Source organism: Psittacula echo, assembly GCF_963264785.1.
Source record: "Psittacula echo genome assembly, chromosome: 18".
Taxonomy (NCBI): domain Eukaryota; kingdom Metazoa; phylum Chordata; class Aves; order Psittaciformes; family Psittacidae; genus Psittacula; species Psittacula echo.
In genome coordinates, this window is record NC_137754.1 from 4391893 (window position 1) to 4408472 (window position 16580).

At 51.0% G+C, this 16580-nt stretch overlaps 1 protein-coding gene across 1 annotated transcript in view; it reads right to left on the reverse strand.

Moving 5' to 3' along the window:
- The window catches only part of ETS1 (ETS proto-oncogene 1, transcription factor), a 44815-nt gene that overhangs the window by 19219 nt on the left and 9016 nt on the right, over positions 1-16580 (reverse strand). The window contains exons 2-4 of the mRNA XM_080631542.1: positions 4077-4196; positions 3361-3561; positions 491-568 (exon numbers count right to left, since the gene is read on the reverse strand). Coding sequence (XP_080487668.1) covers positions 491-568; positions 3361-3561; positions 4077-4196 — 399 coding nt within the window. The remainder of the gene's footprint in view (positions 1-490; positions 569-3360; positions 3562-4076; positions 4197-16580) is intronic.

Sequence of the window (16580 nt, forward strand, 5' to 3'; positions counted from 1 at the left end):
CAGGCCAAAGCCTGGAATCCCCATTTAAGGGAGTTGGGGTTTTCTGGCTGGTTCATGAAATACAGATTTCAAATGCCCTTAAGGAACATCTCCAAAACAATGGCAATGGGAAGTGCAGGAGTCCAAATTGATGATTCAGCCCTTTCCTTGCTAGGCTCCCACCTCGCAATCCAGAACGAAGCCTTGTTCTCCCCCATTCCTGCCCTTTTTTAGTAAGCTTTTTAAAAATCCCTGTTTTTCTGGAATGTTGAGGTCACTTTTCAGTGCTTGCAAAGTCAGACTGTGTCATCTCAACGCAGGCACCAAAAGAATACAGACGGCTTGTAAATAAACCAAGAACACCATTAGGAAAGACGAAGTCATGCACTTAGCATGCTCTGCCATGACAGAGCAACACAGTGCAGTCCTCATGTGATGCGGTCAGATCTCTAATAGGTGACACTTTCATGGCTAGAAAAGCACTAGAACGATAATGGTAATTGTGACTTACTAATTAAGTAGTCTGAAGTATAGCGGGACTCTGGGTATGTTGTGTTGACTCCGTTTGCTGGGTACGGTTTTACCTCTTCTGCAAAGAGGAAAGGAAGGAAATGTCACATGTCTGTAGGCACATCGTGCTGCACAAGGCTTGCTGCAACAGACAGAGCTCTGAACTTCCCAAAATGCTTCTTTCTGGGTTATGCTGGAATGTCCAAAGGAACAGAAATGAGTTAGGAGCTGAAATGCCGCCCAAACAAGTGCGTGATGGACTTGGGCTCCTTTGAGAATTCTTGCTGCAGGAAGGCCTGGATTTAAACCAAACCAAACAGCAACAACTTTCTCAACCAGAGGTTCCAGGTAGTTCTGAAATACTAGTTGCATCATTTCCTCGCTTGCCTTAATTTCTGTGGTCTTTCATTCTCTTGAGGATTGCTTATCGCACACATAGGAGCACAAGAAATAACTCCACCATACAAGGACAGTTGTTGAAGAAACCCCTATTTCTAGAACAACAGCACGCAAGTGAGTGGGTAATGCAAAATCAGCTCCTATGACCCAAAACAATACTAATTCCCAGCCTACTCAGCACCTTTTACCTTGCACCTGAAGCAGGCAGAAGATGCCATGCTCAGAAAAAGCTTTGCCACACCATCCATCACCCAACTCCTGATACAGACCTCGCTGTGTATATATGGGCAGCACACAGACTATTACCTTTCTATAGGCATAAATCACTGTGAAAGAGCAGGTAGCACATCAAAGCATAGATTCCCCACTTCCCATGCCTTTTTCCGAGCACTCTGGTTGTCCTGGGAAAGCAAATTCAGCGCCAAGCCCATGTAAAAGCCACATTGCTACTCCCCTGACCAGTTTTTCCATTAGCACCTTACTCATTCCAGCACGGTATGTGGGCTGAGATACCGGCATGGGAGACTGTCTTCTCTTCGCAGAGGGTAACCAAAATAAAACACACACACACAGAGACCACTCCGGGTTATGTTTATTTCTGCTGAGGCTGAAGACAAGCGAACCGAAGATAACGCACGTTCGCTTGCAAGGAGCCTAATTTTGTCCCTCTCTCCTGGGGATTGCAGGGTGGAAAATATTCCCTAACAAAAGGAGGGTTTGTGCAAACAGAGAACTAATGAGAAACGCTCTTCTCCACTCCCCATAGTGTCTGCCAAGGGGCAGAGTGGGTGACCACAGAGAAAGAGAGCGACCTTCAGCTATGCTTACAGTCAAGTGGAGGGCACTGCTGACTGCTGGTAACTGAAGAGGTTATTTTAGGAAGAAATTTGGGAAAAATAGGCCTGAAAATACCCAAATCCATGCAGGGAAAAGTCACCCATCTGGTGCCTTTTTTAAACCCTGTGGTACATGAGTCACTCTCAGAAAGCGCTCACAAGGGAGGCATGTTAGCAAGGTCACAGCCTGTCCCAGCACGACCTGATGCTATAGGTAAAGCCAAGCAGTCTGGGGTTAACCACCTCTCCCAACATCAATGCCTCCAAGTGATGGCGGTGGGTGGCTGGGGAAGATGGAATAGTTGAGGTTAACAAGTTGGACCCTGACTCCATGGTTAAGCCTGGGAAAACCTTAATCTCTTCAAGCTTTATGGACCTGCTCGAGTGAGTGCAGAGGAGGCCACAAAGATGCTTCGAGGGCTGAAGCACCTCTGCTATGGAGACAGGAAACAAGATGCCTACTTTAGTATGAAACTACAGCTCCAAGCTCATCTCCATGCCCTGGCAATCCGCAGGAAGGAGCTGCAAACCCAGCTCTGATACCTCCGTCACCCTCTCCACTGGTACAAACAAATGAAGAAGGGTTGTGGGAAGGTAGAGCTGCGCTCCAAGCAATGGCTCATAGCAAGGAGAAATTGGATTGACCACAACATTTTGCTTTGTTTAGTTAAGCTGCTTGCTGTTGATGCAAGCACTCAATAAAAAACATGCAAAATGAGAAGAAGAGAACAGATACAGAGTCAAAGAGCAGAATAACAGCCTGTCAGATGCAGGCCCTGAGAAGAACCGTGTTTACTTTCTGCAAACCACAGGTAGCAGTAAAATTAGTACTCAGCAATTAACATCCATTTGTCAATGGTTTCCTGGAAGGCATAACTTTGCTCCCCCTCCCCTTCCTGACAAGCACACAGGGTTGGTCTGACGGTGCAAGGGATATTCCAGGAAAGCAAACAGCTCTGCATAGGAAGGAGCCCCGATTTGCTGCTGCCCCTGCTCATGGCTCGCAGTTAAAGGTGTTAAGGTCTTCTGCTGCTCTTTAGAAGCCATCCCAGTATGAGTGCTGATCGGTGTGAAAATCAACACCCAAAATCCATGTGTGATGCGTGTCCCCCCAAATCACTGAAAATTAATGCCCTTGATGCTGTCATGCAGGGACTGGCAGAGGTGGCTTTTCCTGTGGGGAAAACACCATCTGCGACATGAAACAAAGCAAAGCAGCTTCCAATCATAGCTGGGAAATGAGGGTGGGATTTTGGTGGTATTGTTGTACCCAGCTCTACTGGAGGAAGTAGTAAAACTCACAACAGGAGCTGAAAGAGCCAAGGAAGAATGCTTTGGAAAATCCCACTGTTGTTTCCAGGCAGGCAGAGTGCCCCTGCCCACCACGGATTCCTGCCAAGCACCCGGCACTAACACTCTTCCTCTTTCAAGCAGTGCCAGGACTTGCATTGCCTGCTACCGGTTGGGATGCCCATTTGAAATCCTACTGGGAAGCTGGGCTTTGAAAGCTGCTTTGACTGGGATCAAAGCCCAAGGTGAACACCTCACTACTGCGAGCCAAGGTCTTTGGAAAGGCCCGAAATCAGGCTAGCCAGGACGGTGCGAGTCATTCAGCCTTGGGGACTCCAGGACTCACCTTTCTGCAGGATCTCCAGATGTTCCCAAAGGATGTCTCCCACAAAGTCAGGCGCTAGCTCCAGGAAGCATTCCTTGCCCAGGGCACAGAGCGCAGCTCCGTTCATGCAGAACTTCTGGAAATCCACCCCCTTTAGGCTGAACTCATTCACTGCCCACATCACCCAGTCCCGCACATGTGTCTCCGTCCACTGCTGGGGATCTGCGACAAGGAGGGGGTAGAAGAGATGCATTAGTGAGCACCCACGAGCCATTTCCACAGGAGAACAGGATACAGATGGTGCCACTGCTGCAATGCACGGCCTCATCCTACAGAGATTGGCAGTGCATTGGCATAAGTGTAAAATGCAGTGGGGGAACATCATTCCCACAGTTTGGATCAGCCCTATTGCAGATATATTTCATACAAGGAATGAGTTTGGATTTGTTTGGGACTTTTAAAAATCCCACCAGTTCTCTGACCCCTTCTCCCACCCACTTCTCCATTTAGCTCAATTTCTGCCTGTCATCAGGCTCTATTAAAAGGGCTCCTGCTGCTTCTCCATAGAGATGCCTTGCAAATGGAAGTCTTGGAGCTGCCTCCAAAGCAGCAGGCTCCCGAAGGCACAGAAGCAGAAGTTAACAGGACAGGCAGGCACAATTGGTCACACAGGTGTAGTCAGCAAGTGTCAGGAGGACACAATCTCTGTGGCTGCTCATTGGGAAACCATGTCTTACCTTTGGGGATCCCCAGCCGCTGCTGCTCTTTGGCAAAGCCACTGAAGGTGGCTTTCAAGGCCTGAGACATCATTTCTTTGCTGCTGGGAGTTAATAAAGGCACATCCGCACATTCCATATCTGAAAGAGGCAGGAGAGAAAATCAGCCATGAGGACACGGGACTGGGAAAGATGACAGGAGTCGCGCTGACCACTGAACTGTCAGAATAACAAAGAAATCCTCTTTTCTTCTGGAATTTTCACACCCAAATCGCTCTAATCCAACACATAAACTCTGAAGTCCATGAGCAGGCTTCTGAAACCCAAGAAGGAGAATCCTGAGCTTGTAATAAGCCTGCACTGAAGCTGGGTGACATGGTGTGCATGGTCTCCCTGTAATCTAACCATGAATGTGCTACTGGAAATTTGACAGTGATAAAGACCTTCTGAGACATCATCCTACTGGTCTTCATCATCTAAGGTAGCATTTAAAGCCTGGGAGATAGCTGAGCAGTTCCAGACACTGGGGAAGGTAGAGTCCTGGACCAGTGTGAAGTAGGAAGCAGGAAGAAAAGCATCTCTGAACTACCGCTCCACCTCTGGGCATCTCACTCCAAAGGAAAGCAAAAGGAAAACACTCATTTTAAAGCAGCCCTGGAAAAAGTAAGCTGACAGCAGGCCGGGGCAGGATGAAGAACCGGCAGAAAACCCATTCGAGAAGGGAGGGAAAACAAAGAGCTGGAAAATCCCACATTAGCACAGAGTTACATCATGCACAGCCCATGGTACAGAGCAACGCATTTCGGGGTGAGTCACTGAACAACGCTGAGCCACCCCCATGGGAGAGCATGGAGCCAAGAGCCGGGCCTTGGAGTACGTCCTGATGAGAAGCAAAGCTCTTCCTTCCTTTTTTTTCCCCTTTTTCCAATTCATGTGGAAGGAGGGGGGTGTTTCCAGCCAAAGAGTTTCATACAAGCAACCATCTGAAGGAAAACCCTCCTCCATCTCAATCACCAGGTTGGATGGGGCTCGAAGCAACCCGCTCTAGTAGAAGGTATCCCTGCCCATGGCAGAGGGGGTTGGAACTGGACGAGGTTTAAGGTCCCTTTCAACCCAAACCAGTCTGGGATTCTGTGATTCCCAGCCTGGGCTTCCTGCTACACTCAGGTCTTCCCTAGCCAAACTCACAGGCATCATTTAAAGTCCAAACAACATCATCAGCTGGAGGCACCAAATGCAATTCCACTGCTAAGCCAAACAGAGCAACTTTTTGTCTCCATCTCTGCACTTTCCACCTATCGTCCCCAAGTAAAAGACAAGCAAAATTCCCCCCCTCTAGTTACAGTACCCTCTGAAGTTAGTTACCAAGGCACAGAAGGAATTGCACTAGTACTAGAATTCCCAACACCAAGCCTCTTGGGACCTGATTCCTCCCCCTAACCTTACCACATAAATCAAGGACTGCCTGCCACAGTGGAAGTATCAGGACCTTCAAAAGCAAATAATGCACTGAAAGGCTATTTGGCAAATTACACTTCATTATTTACTGGATTTGGATGGAGAGGGCATGGAAAAACGAGCAGCCACCCTCGCTATCTCTGTTCTCCATCTGCCGCACTGAGATAACACTGGGAGAAAGTGGTTCAGTGCCCCTTTTCCCTTCATCCTCATGTTACATTTTAATGCTTTGCTTTTCCCTGCTCTGTGGTTACAGGGACCACCCAGGAATCTGCTCCCCTCCATTGGCTGGTTAAACAGCAGTTCCCTGCTCCCGGGTGCTACGGGAAGATGAGTCAAAGTTGGGTTTAACGAACGTTTCTAACCCCAATTTGAACACTGAATCACTCGCAAAAACCTATATGGAGGTGGTCTCCTTATACAAGCAGCAGAGCAAGGTGAGGTTTACTTATGACACAACTAAATACCTCTCATGGGTCCCCTCACCCTCTCCACCAGGATTCAGGTTGGGTTTGTACATACCCAGTGAATCAATTTTTCAGTAGCGGGGGACAAGGTTTCGGTTGGTAAGGTGAACGCTGAGCTCTGCACAAACACCATGTCAAAACAGGGAAGACTTTAAAGTGATTCCCAGAGAGAGGTCACCGGAGAAGCAAACAGTCTGTTTTCAAGTTGAAAACGCCAAGTGCCACAAGAGGGTTTCTATTTAGACACCAAAATAAACCAGAATGTCCATTTCAAGGCTTCTTCTCCAAACAGTGTTGTACTCGGCATTTGAAACATCATCTCCCCTTTTTCCTGTTAGATCACAGCTACCAGTTACCATTTCTTCAAAAGAAACAGCCCCAAAGCCCCAAGCCTGCAAATGCTCGCAGAAGCCTTATTTGAGTCAGCAGTGTCCCATGTAGACAGAAAAGCTCTTATGTGTCAAACGAAATGTGTTTGTAAAGCCCTCCATGAGTGTCTGTGGACCTGGAAGAGATGGCAGGGATGGAGGTTTTAACCTGAATTCTGCCTCTGCTGGTTTTGAGACTTCACTTAATTTACTTAAGTATTTACTGGATTTACTTCAGTATCATCTTTGTGAATCCCTGCGGGGCCAGGGAGCATAATGGGCTTTACCTGGCTCTGCTTGATGCAGCTTTGCTGGGTACAGGGCAGTTACTGCATGGGGAGGAGAATTAAGCCCTGGTGATGTCCTCCAGCACCCACAGACAAGCCCTTTAGCCTTCAGTCTGGGATGCCTAAAGGTCAGAGTGAAGCAGCCTTTCTGTAACAAAAGCCATCAGGCTCAGGTCCCCGGTTTCAGCTTTCGCCACCATCTGAAACCTGTTTCCAAGATTTTAATCAGATCTTGCACAAATAAAAAGTCTCCTTTTGTGTCCCTCCTGCTGTCCATAACCACACACACACTCGCAGGCGTGCACACACATGGGCGCAGGAGAAATACACCTGGAGAAGCAGGAGCCAGCATCAACCCAACTGTTATACCCAAGCTCAGTTTAGAAATGTCAAGGGTTCAACCCAAAAAGCAAGCACAGCAGTGGGGCTGTCCCTGCCTATGGCAGGGGACTGGAACTGGATGAGCTTTAAGGTCCCTTCCAACCCAAACCATTCTACGATTTGCCTTGCATGGGAGGAAGGCAGAGAGGGACATCTACTTATCTTAGCTGCAACTAAGATCCCAGAGGCTTCTCAAAACCAGACCCTCTTTTTCCACCAGCTCCCCAATATCCCTGGGGACAAGACTTCAGAAAGACAAGAGGAAACAACAACCCTGACCCTACCAAGAGCCAGCACTGCATCCCTATGTGGGTTTCATGCCCAAATCCCACCACCCAACTCCTACTAGGTGTTGCACCAAGAGATGTGGAGCCTGAGAGAAAACCAGCCAGCGAATGGACAAGGAGGTCAAGATCACCGAGTTCATCTCCCAGCCACATTCCCGCTCTGCTCTCGCCAGGCTCCACATGTATAAACTTTTTCCATGCATCTGATCTTTTTAAAGGAGTATGATTTACAAACTTCAGGGATTTTGACCTTAAAACGCAAGCAGCCCCGCTGCACGCCAAAGCATTAGCATCTGATTGCATAAGCAAAACAAATGGCAGCAAAGGGAACAAAAACCCAAGATGTTCCAAGCAGGAGGATGGGAGCAAAGTCATTTTTCACCCAAGTTTCCACTCGGGGTCAATGCCTCTTTAAAGCTCCCCTCGGCCACTCACTTTCTTCCCCAGTCGGTGTGCCCTTGTCTGGTCCCTGCTCTTTTACTCAGGAGCCTGCATGTAAATGGATGTACCTGACCCGGTGATCTCCTGCGCTTGCTCTGATGGATGGACAGCAAGGCCATGAGCCCACCACTGTCCCATGTAAAACCCTGCTCCCTGCACAGCATCCTTATTCTGCCTTTCCCAGGCCTCAGACTAACCCTGCAGCACTCTGGTATCATAAGGATTTCTGGTCTTTCCGTGGCCTAGAAGAGGCATGAGGACACATTTGGGAGAAGATGTGCATTGGTTTCAAAACAGATCATTTGCAGAGTCAAGAAAAGTCTTCTCTATGAGACTATGCATCCAAGGGTGGCAGGAATTTGGGCCTTTCTCCCTCAAAAGACCTCAATCCCTATGCCCTGAGCTACCAAAGATCCTCCTTAAGCCCCCATGCACAACACCAGTGCTGCTCCACATTGAGGTGTCCACTATCCAGGACCTCCTCCCATTGCTGGATGTCTGAGATGGAACAGAGGAGTTTCTAAGAGGCTTTGCAGCTCTCTTCATATGTGCCCACAGCAAGCGCAAGACCACCAAGACCCCCAGGCCTCTCCATCTCCAGTTTATGATAAACTCAAAGCTGCCCAAGTTCATCCCCCTGCTGCTCCAATTCCCCTCCATCCCAGCCTTCCCGAGGCTCAAACCCATGTCAGAACGAGTGATGGGGGAAGCCGAAACACACACAAGCATTCCCAACAGCAGGGTTCAGCAGCCGAGAAACCTTTCTCAGGATAAGAGGAGGCTGTGGAGAGGGGGGCCGGGAGCTGAGACCCTTCCCACGCTCCCCAAGGCAGCAGCCCGGGCACCATGGAAGCATCATCTCCCCATCTCAGGTTTCCACCACCGCTTTTCCCAGGTGCCCCCCACTATGGAGCAGGGACACTCAGGCAAAGAACCCCGGGCTGAGCCCCCTGTTATTTAGGCAGGATTAGGCTAAAACTTTCAATGCACTTTTGAACTGTTTTCACAAGCGTTGCCTCTCACTCCCACGCAGGAAGCGGGAGAGGAGCCGGCCTGTTCCAATTAGGGCTCCTCGGACTGAAGGGCAGCGAAACCAAGGGGGGGAAAGGGAAAAAAGGGCAGAAAGCCTGAATAAAAGGGAACAGAGGGACATCTGGGAAGCAAGGATGGATGGGGAGAAGCAGTGAGCACAGGGAGAGGCATTTGCTGGGGATGTGGGCATGCAATGAGGCAGGGCAGCACGAAGGCGAGATCTGGTTCCCCTTCCTGCAGCCTGCACCAGAGACCAGCCCTGCTTCCCTCTGCAAGGAATGGCACAAGAGGCACAGGCGTTTGCTGTTTTAATTTAAAATAAATATATTTCGTTTTGAAAGAAAAGGAAAAATAATTCTTCTTTTTTTCCTCCTTCAAGCAGTGAAAAATAAATACTGTGAGATGAAAGCTGGGCTTCAAGAGAAAAACAAGAGAGGAAACCGAAAGCCCACACTGCTTAGCCTGCAGAAAGCACAACAAAGCCGGCTTTCTTCGGGCATTCAGCAGCTTTCTTATGGAGATGCGGTGTGTCATAAGGGTGAGCTCTTCCCTAAATAAAGAGCCTGAAAACTGTCTTTCCTAAAAGCACTTCTTCCAAGTTTGGGCTCTCAGCACTCAGAGCATCACAGACAGCGAGGAAGGGGAAAGGTGAGGACAAGGTGTCAGGATGCTCCACTGGGTCTCATGCTTTGGGGTAAATGGCTTCACCCCTCTGTAAAAGGCAGAAACCCTCACTTGGGTGCACGCTTGCTAGCAGAGACAGGGAGATGCCCGCAGACCTGGGCACAGGGCAGGTGAGGGAGGGTTTCCTTTGGCTCTGGGTATTCTGCAGCTGGGGAGGAACCAGGCAGCATCACCAGCAAGTGAATTCCCAGACTGGTTTGTGTTGGAAGGGACCTTAAAGCTCATCCAGTTCCAACCCCTGCCACAGGCAGGGACACCTTCCACTGGAGCAGCTTGCTCCAAGCCCCTGTGTCCAACCTGGCCTTGAACACTGCCAGGGATGGGGCAGCCACAGCTTCTCTGGGCACCCTGTGCCAGCGCCTCAACACCCTATCCGGATTCCAAGTCTGCTGCCCTCCTTCAGGTTCCTTCCACTCCCTCTCTCCTTCCCAGATTTACACTGTGGGTGTTGGATGGCGATCCTGGGAAAGCAGCATTCCCTGCAGTCCCAGGAGCTCACAGGGTGGTCAGCTCGCTCCATCCTCCCACTTTTGTGGGGGAGAGGGGGGAAAGAAGCACGAGAGAAACCCCTGGACCAAAGCTAAGCAAAACCACAAGGCTTGAGTCAACGCTCACTGCAGTTACAGAAAGTTTCCCCAGCCTCAGCAGGCAGGGACAGGACCTATGGATCATCTTCCTGCAGCAACGCGAAGCAGGGCTTCCCTCGGTGGAGGGCTTTGCTCCATCCTCCCCATTTCAGCTGCACCGATGGAGAAAAGCAAGCACAGAGGAGATGCAGCCACCCTCTGAGGCTGGGGACCTTGGCCACAGCTCAACAACGCTCCTCAGAACTATGCAAAGCAGTCAGTAGAAAGATTTTCCATCAAGACAAAGCAGCAGCAGAGGTGAGGTTGTGCTCTGAGGCCGGTGTGGTTTAGCTCCACTCAACCCCCCCCGCAAAGGCAAAATGCTCTCAAATCAGCTTCAAAGCACCTTCTGCAGCTTTAGATTTAACAGCATCACAACTAAAACCTTGTGCAACCTGACGGCAGAGCCCGGGGTTAATGCAACCCATGCTCCAGGTCAGCACTCCAGAGATAGCCAGGACCAGGAGGTGCAGCCAACGCAAAGGCAGTGAGGAACAACCTCCACGTGCCCAAAGCACTCCTGCTCGGGAGCCAAAAAGCCTCTTCTTGCAGCGGTCAAGCCCTTATTGCCTTTCCCAATCAAATACCATGTGAGCCGGGGCGTCCCCTTGGAAAACAGGATTAGCATCTCGCTCCCAGGCTTGTTTGCCTCCAATCTTCCCTTAGCAGGGCTGGGAGGAAAGCTCCCTGCCTCGTGCAATGCTATGAGACATGCTTTCCCCGCGATAATTCGCTCTAATCCCTGCTAACCGCGCTGCTAAAGAGCTCTAATCCCCAGGCACAGGCACACAGGCAGTAACGGGAGCGCAGGGTGGGCTCAGAAAAGCCTGTAATGGACACCCAGCCCTGACTGAAAGGAGGTCAAGTGTAAATAGCAAGTCCAGGTCATGCCCGTGTAGCAGTGCTCCAGCTCCAGGAGATGCTCCTTTGCAAACAAGCAGCTAAACCCCAGCTCCTCACAGCCCAGTACCAGCAGCAAAACACAAACTGCTTAACAGCAAATAAAAACAAAGGGGAAAGCCCCCCAAATCCAGCCATCTCCATCAAACAACTACTCATTTGCCTCTTGGAAGGGTGCCCAAGGGATCCAAATGGCTCATGCCCAGGACTAAAAGCCTCTTGAAATTCCTTGGTCCCCACAGGCTGGGCTAGGAGCCCTGCAAAGCCTGGTTTTGGCTTCACCACCATGGAGGCTTCCACAACCACAGGAGCATGGCCTGAGCCCTTCCAAAGCAAACCCACAGCTGGGCCCTGGCACTCTATGGAAGAGACAGTGGTCCAGGACATGCCAGGACAACCATCTGTGAGCATACATTTCTTTCCAGCCAAGTTAAAACCAGGACTTTGGCTGTTCTCACCTGATGATGCCACTTGTGGCTCCTTCAATGAAGTGATGCATCACACAATCACAGCATCACAGACTGGTTTGGGTCAGAAGGGACCCTGAAGCTCATTCAGCTCCAATCCAACACAGGCAGGGACCCCTTCCACTAGACCAGGCTGCTCCAAGCCCCTGTGTCCAACCTGGCCTTGAACACTGCCAGGGATGGGGCAGCCACAGCTTCTCTGGGCACCCTGTGCCAGCGCCTCAGCACCCTCACAGGGAAGAGCTTCTGCCTAAGAGCTCATCTCAGTCTCCCCTCTGGCAGGTTAAAGCCATTCCCTCTTGTCCTGTCACTACATTTGTAAAAAGTCCCTCTCCAGCTTTCCTGTACTCATCCCAGTACCCTGACATAGATTTACATACAGGATGCTACCAAGGTACGACTGTAATCACAGCAGAGCAGCTCAGACTGAGCATTTCTCTATCCAAACAAGCGCCTTCTCTCTCCTCAGACATTAATCTCCCTTTTCTTCATCACCCAGGGATACGGACAGACACGCAATGGGGATTCAGCTCCAACACCTCCAGCTGCTTGCTCTGGGGAACGACGGGGCTGCCAAACCACACGTGAGAGTCTCTCAGAATGGGAAAGCAGAGATACTGCAAGGCTTGAGGTTAATTGGCAGTACATTGTGTGAGGAAGATGCTGTCAGGAAAGGGATGGCTGAAATCTCTTGGCAGGGCTGTCCCCTCGCAATAGGTAAAGGGCTGAGGAACCTTCACTCATGTTAATCTCCTTCATCATCCCACAAAGAGATCTCAACCCCTCTAAGCTGGCTCAAACACACCTGAAGAACATGCTGTGCCAACACATTTTGTAAGCAGTTACACATGACCTCACAGCTTGGGATGGTTTCACTGCGCATCTGCAGCCGCGTGAAACGACTTCATGCCCAGAATCAAGACCACAATTACTTGTGCTGCCCTGACCATGATCCAACACACTTCTGGTGTAGATGAACTCCACTGAGGTCCCTGCTGCTGGGAACACACTGGTCCTAAAAAGAAGACTCTATTATGCCTCTATTATTGCCTCAGGAAAGGATTAGACATGCAGACACTCAGCCAAACACCTCCAATCTGTCCATTATAAGGAATTCCCCAATCTTCACTTGATTTTCAGTCCAAGACGTGCATAAACTGATCTCTCTGTACCCTGGCCTTAGCCTTTGCCCCCAGGCTGAGCCAACGCCACGTCACACCAGACACGAGGGTACCACATGGCAGGACACAGTCCGAACTGCCCTCAAGCAAGGATGATGTTCAACCCCTAAAATATCTCCATCCACATCAAAGTCTCTGCCCTCCACTCGCCAGCTCTCTCATTCACAAACCAAGAATGTTTGTTAAAGCTGGAAGGGCTGGAAACATGGTGGTGGTGTCCATGCAATACAAGTGCCTATTGGAAGGTGCCCATGGATATTCCTACAGCATTCCTCAAGCCCAGAACACCTCCACGTGATGCAGAGAGCAGGAAGCTGCTGATGCAGAAGGGGTGAAGCTGATGATGAAGAAGCACCAAAGGCAGCTCCAGGTCACTTCTGGAGCACACACGCTGCCCTGGGGCAGCAAAGGACGGGGGCGAAGCTTGCCACATCCCTCTGCAGCTGCAGATTCCTGCCGCCCATCCCATCCAACCCCACCTCCGCAGCCTTCCTGGCCAACCCTTCCCTTCAGGGCAAGGCCAGCCAGACATACAGCCAAGCTGGCAACAACCCCGCGGACGATTGCTCAACAGAGGGGGCAAGTTGAAGCGTATCACATCCCCCATGGATCGCAAAGGCCTTACCAGAGAAAGCCCTTCTTGGGATTTTGATAGCATCTCCATACAGCGGGGAGTGGTTTGGCTCTGCACTCGATGAGCAAAGCGAGTATGTGCAGAGGAGGAGAACCAGCCCAAGAGCTTTACCCCATCCTCACCTGGTGACCATCACGTCCCCATCTCACCACCTTTCTACCACCACGCATTAGGAATCCAGGTCTGTCCTCCCGTATCAGGCCGAGCTGCCCAGTTGTCTTTGCAGTTACCAACAGAGGAGAGATGAGGGTATTTATCTTTGAAACCAAACAAATAATGGCACAGGCTTTTGCAAACAGATCAGGGCTGGGAGGTCAGAGCGTGGCTGGTAAATCTCAGCACTGTTTGCTCAAACTAAATAATATTAGAGCAAGGATAATCAATCACTTTAATCAACAAAAATATTTATAAGTCTTCAGAGCAAACAGTCAGCTCTGCCAGCAGCTGCAGATGGTAGATGTAGATGGCAGGTAGCATAACGATCCACATACCTCTAATTCCCCTGCACTAGATACGGATTTACTTCTCTGCATCACTGGATTTACTGCCACTGAAGACTTGCACTTGCAAGTACTTTGACCCCTCTTCTCTGAAGGCATCCCTCCTCCTTCTCTGTGGCTCACAAATGCACACAACAGCCCCAAATCAAAACCAAAGTAGTTCATAATATTCATTGCACACTCTGAGTGTCTTCTCTATGCCTGCTGCATCTCTCACCACAGCTTCACTTAATGTGAGGGGAGAAAAAGCCTAGTATTATTTCTTTTTAAGCAGAGAAGGAAGCTAAGGCAAAGAACAAGAGGATTTTCCCAAGCACACCAGGCAGTTGAAGAGCTTTGAGATTAAGCCTTCTCCATCCCAGGCTGAGCACAGAGCTGCGCTGCACTTTTGGTCGTCAACCATCCCCATGCATGGGAACAACGGGTTTCCCCATCAACGCCTTCTTCTCCAGCTCCTACTTCTAGGAAACTTCCCACCAGGAAGGGACCAGTGCAGAGACTGGCCCTGGGAAGATGAAGGTGGGAGTGAGCTGGGGAAGGCAGTCAAAGATGCACTGGGCTCCCCCACCAGCTTCGGTCATCCCTATCCCAGCACCAACGGTTGTCCAGGACTATGTCACCTATTGGCCTCAGCCTGGAGAGACAGGAGAATGAAGGGATAAATCAGAGCACTGCTCTGGAGGTGTTCAGATCTGCCCAGAGGAAGCCTCAGCTTGGAAACCTCAGTGAAGGCTGGGGGTGAAAGAGGCTGAGACACTCGCATCCATCCCACGAGCAGCATCCGGAAGCTATTAAGGAATTACAGCCTCCCTGGCCCGGAGCCTTCCCCAGCAGAAGTGCCTGGGAGCAGATGGTGAAAGGGCTGATTGAGTTCGGCTGCTCAGGCCAACAGGCTATTAGGAGGAGACACAAATGGAGGAGGGGGTGGAGGGGGCGTCATTTGGCAACTCAGGAGCCGGGAGCCCTTGCCAGGAACTCCGGGAATCCTTCACCAACCGTAAGAAGCTTGGAGGAGCTACAGCAGGGCCCTGGATGGGTGGCTTGCGAGCTGCCAGCTCCTGATGCTTAAGGGGCCATAAGTGTATGGATAGCAGGAGCCAAAGGCTGGTTGCTCTCCACAGGCATCCTCATCTCCAAAGGCAGCACAGTCACTGCAGTGGACAGGCACCCTTCCAGGGAGGCAGGATGCCCTCAGAGACCTACATCCCTGCAGTCACAGCTCCAGGAGCTATGTGCTCCTGAGCCTTGATCCCGGTTGAGAAGAGGACATAAGAGCTATCAGCTCAGCAGCCCCGCCTGCCCATGGAGCCAGCCTTCCTCCTAGACAAATGCAAAGATACTTGATTTCCAACCTGGTCTAATCCCACCCCATGGGAAGGCACTGGGCATGAGACCAGCCCTCCCAAACTGCCTTCAAAAGGGGATGGGACTCAAGGGACTCTGGATGGAGAGGAGGCGAGAGGAAAAAAGGCCACAGCAAGAGCCATGTAGGAGAGGAGGGAATAAAGCCAACAGGCAAAGACAGCGTAAATCTGATTCTAAAGTCATCCACAGTGCCAGCCCTGCTGAAGGTAACGCCAAGTGTCTGAGCAAAAACACTGATGGAAGAGCCCAAATTGCCTGGGGATGTAGGAAGGGTTTACACCCTCCTTGGGAAGAAGAAGAAGGAGTGACCCCAAAACCAACACAACCCCAAGCTCTGGGCTCCCTGCCCTGGCAAGCCAGCTCCATGCACCACTGTGCCCTGCAGGGGACAGGCACCAGCTGCAGGGCACCCTTGCCTCCGAATCCATCCCTCTTTTTCCAAGGGAGGGACATATCCCCCTGCGCTGCCTTGGCTGACTGCTGCGGCTCCTGAGGTTGGGAAATCGGGAGCCTCGTCAGGGCTGTGCTGGAGGGGCGGGCACGGCGCAGCTCCATGACCGTAAGGGGATCTTTTCGGAGCAATCTTTTCCAAGACAAGTCATGAGATTATTTCTTGCCTGGAATTCGCTCCCGCGGCTCCCATCGGCCCCGGATTGCTGAGTCAAGAGACCGCCGGGGCTGTGCCCTCCAGATGAGTGAATTAACTGCCATAGGGAGCGCTGGGGCGGGCTGGGGGGGTGCGGGATGAAAGGAGGGAGGGACGCGATGACTCCTGGAGAGCCTTCAGGCCCCGGTTTGGCAGCTGCTTTGCAACCAAATTAGTCACCAGATTAGAGCACAGTTACACATGCTGGCACGCGGCGGCTTAAAGGCACACTACCCCTTTCCCTTTGCTTTCCTTCTTTTTCTCTCGCTTTACCCCCTTCCTTTTTATCTTCTTTTTAGGCTTTCAGTGAGTGCTTGGGACCAGCAAACTCATTGGGAAGCTGAGGAAGAAGACATCAAATGGCTTGGGCTGGTGGTCCAGCCCCAGAGGCAGCCCCTGCTCCCTTCCCACCCCACTGATGTGATGCTGGTCCAGGCAGGTCACTCCATAGGATCCGTATGGCCCCAGCCGCTTGGGGCTGGGCTGTTTGAAAGCAGGAACACAAGAGAGTCATCCAGCTCGAAGGCAAAGCAGGCGCATGGCTGGGGCCTTTCAAGTCGCAAGCTTTAAAGCCAGCTTCAAATCTGGAGTCGCTTAAAGGGATGGAAACCAGCCCCAGTGACTAACCACCCCGCCGGGCCACAGCTACCGGGACAGCTCCGAAACCCCACTGCTGACGCTGGAGAAGCGGAACTTTCCCAGCGCCATGGTGGCACCAGGCTTCCCAGAACCAGGGAAAACCCTCTGACATCCAGTTCCTTTGCATCCCTTCAAAAAGATGGGGCTGGCAAATGCCACGGG